Source organism: Pinus tabuliformis, chromosome 3_1, assembly GCF_031772625.1.
Source record: "Pinus tabuliformis cultivar Carrire ecotype Pingquan chromosome 3_1, CPIR1, whole genome shotgun sequence".
NCBI lineage: Eukaryota > Viridiplantae > Streptophyta > Pinopsida > Pinales > Pinaceae > Pinus > Pinus tabuliformis.
Window position 1 is genome coordinate 617523074 of NC_142301.1, and position 2545 is coordinate 617525618.

At 40.8% G+C, this 2545-nt stretch overlaps 1 protein-coding gene across 1 annotated transcript; it reads left to right on the forward strand.

The window, feature by feature from the left end:
- Positions 1–396: 396 nt before the first annotated feature.
- Positions 397–1632, forward strand: LOC149188529 (endochitinase-like). The gene is made up of 3 exons (XM_089413039.1): positions 397–829; positions 919–1027; positions 1138–1632. Exons 1-3 carry the CDS (start codon positions 514–516, stop codon positions 1511–1513), a joined length of 801 nt encoding a protein of 266 aa, XP_089269165.1. The 5' UTR covers positions 397–513; the 3' UTR covers positions 1514–1632.
- Positions 1633–2545: the final 913 nt, after the last annotated feature.

Here is a 2545-nt window from a genome sequence, read left to right on the forward strand (position 1 = left end):
AAACGTTAAAAAAATTAACATGTACTCGGACAGAAACCGGGAGTTTATTCCCCTAAAATCAATTTAGTTGCCATAAGTTTGAAAAGACCAAAACCGATAAGTTTCTTGAAAAGAAAAAAATAGTTTCCATATTGTTGTATGTGTGAAAAGGTCAAAACCAAAGTCTGCCCTCCAAAGTAAAAGTGGAGCCTTCTCGAGGCGAGGAAGAAGCGAAGAAAGATCTGAAGTCAAGATGATGAAGAACAGGAGAGGGGCAGCTATAATGCCCAATCGAAATCGTGGACCCGCGTAACCCGTTAATTACCTTCTACCTTCGCAGAAATATCGCTATGAATGGTGGTGGTTGTAGGTTCGACTGTAAAAACACTATATTCCACCGTGAACCCCACGCAGTGGTAGAAAGTTTCACCCCCGGCCCCGTGACGCGGTATTTTACTCCGGCAGCAATGCTGCTATAAAACGACGGGTTTGCAGCCTGGGATCATCACCAGAATTTGCGTTAGCAGCATAACGATGGCGTACACGAATATGGGGAGAATGATGTCGATCATGAGGTTGCTATTGGCCCTCACCGCAGTGGCGATAATGAGTTCTTTGTTTTGTTATGTTTCTGCACAACAGGGAGTCGCATCCATCATAAGTGAAGATGTTTTCAATCAATTTCTGAAGCACAGAAACGACGCCGCATGCCCGGCGAAAGGCTTCTACACCTACACCGCCTTCATTGCGGCAGCTAATAGTTTCCCAGACTTCGGCAACAACGGCGATCTAGAGAGCCGCAAAAGAGAGCTCGCGGCTTTCTTTGGTCAAACATCGCAGGAAACCACAGGTATTATTAATTTAGCCTCCACTAACTCTTCTGTCTCCCTGCCATGCCTTATTGTTATTAATCGGATTAGGATATATGGGTTTCCACAGGCGGGTGGGCAACGGCCCCAGACGGCCCATATGCGTGGGGTTACTGCTTCAAAGATCAGGTGAATAGCGGAGACAGATACCACGGACGAGGACCTATTCAGCTAACAGGGTAATATTTCTATATCCAAGTTTTGTTAATCCGCTTCGAATTCTACAAATACAAAAGCAAAATAAAACGAATGAATTTCAAGCCTAATACATTTACTGGTGTGTGAGTAGGGACTACAACTATAAAGCTGCGGGGGATGCATTAGGTTACGATCTCATAAACAATCCGGATCTCGTGGTGACCGATGCCACGATATCGTTTAAAACGGCGGTTTGGTTCTGGATGACGGCGCAGTCTCCGAAGCCTTCGTGCCACGACGTGATATTGGGAAGATGGAGTCCGTCAGCCACCGATACCGCTGCTGGCAGAGTGGCGGGATATGGAATGGTGACGGACATCATAAACGGTGGGCCAGAATGCGGCACAGGCACAATAAGCGACGTGCAACAGGGGCGCATCGGGTTCTATCAGAGATACTGCAACATGCTGGGCGTGGACGTGGGATCCAACCTCGACTGCAAAAACCAGAAGCCCTTCGGAACTTAATCTCTACGCTACCAAATCATCACATCGACTACTACTGTTTCGTGTTCTATGTTATGGTCAGCACAGAGTCTACCGTCTACTGATAGATAAATAAATAAATAAAATGAGTATTGCGATAAGTGGTGATGTTCGCTCACTGGACGCGCTTCCGTCCCTGAAAGGAATTATTCATACCTGTACTGCCACTCATGTTTTTTCACAATAAAGAAGAAATAACGTTTTTTTTTTTTTTTTTTTAATTAAAAATTTATAAAGATAATATTTCAATAAATAAATTACATAATGAGTTATAATATTTTAGCGTGTAATTTTAATATAACTAGCAATTACACCAGATGTTGCAAAAGTAACGCCAAGGCATAAATTTTATGGCATAAATTCGAGATTTCGAGATAAGAGCATTGCAAGCACTCTGATTCAACCTTGCTTGCTCCTTATAAACAACATTCATGTCCAAAGTAAATAGTGAAACAAGACCAAAATTAAAAATCAATGTGGTTTGTGAGACCTTATGAGATCTGTTGAGCAAGTAAAAAGGTAAATATAGTACGATCTATACATTTTCTCTCTTCTTCTAGCACAAGATACAAACATACATTTTCCTGCCTCTTCTAACGCAAGATACAAAGATTACATCACATTTACTCTGAAACCATTTAAATTTATAATGCCAATAAAATCCTTCATACCTAAATTATCTAGAATCATTTTTTTTGCTTTCTAACACAACCAAGCTAGGATAATAACAGTAGTGATTATGAAATCAATTTCCTCCTACACAACTTTGAGAATATCTCCATTTGACAGTCAACACTGACATTAAGAACTCAACAGAGAATAAAAAATATATTTGCTGATGCATGGTGTCCCTTATCTTCTCCACGCATTGCTTGTATGATGATTGTGTCTCAGAAACATGTCTTTGTTTGTTATCCCAAATGATGAAATATTTTTTGAAAATAAAATCCCCAGATTTTGAAGAGAAAATGATTATGAGAGTGAAACCATCCCCTATCAAAAAACCCAGTATAA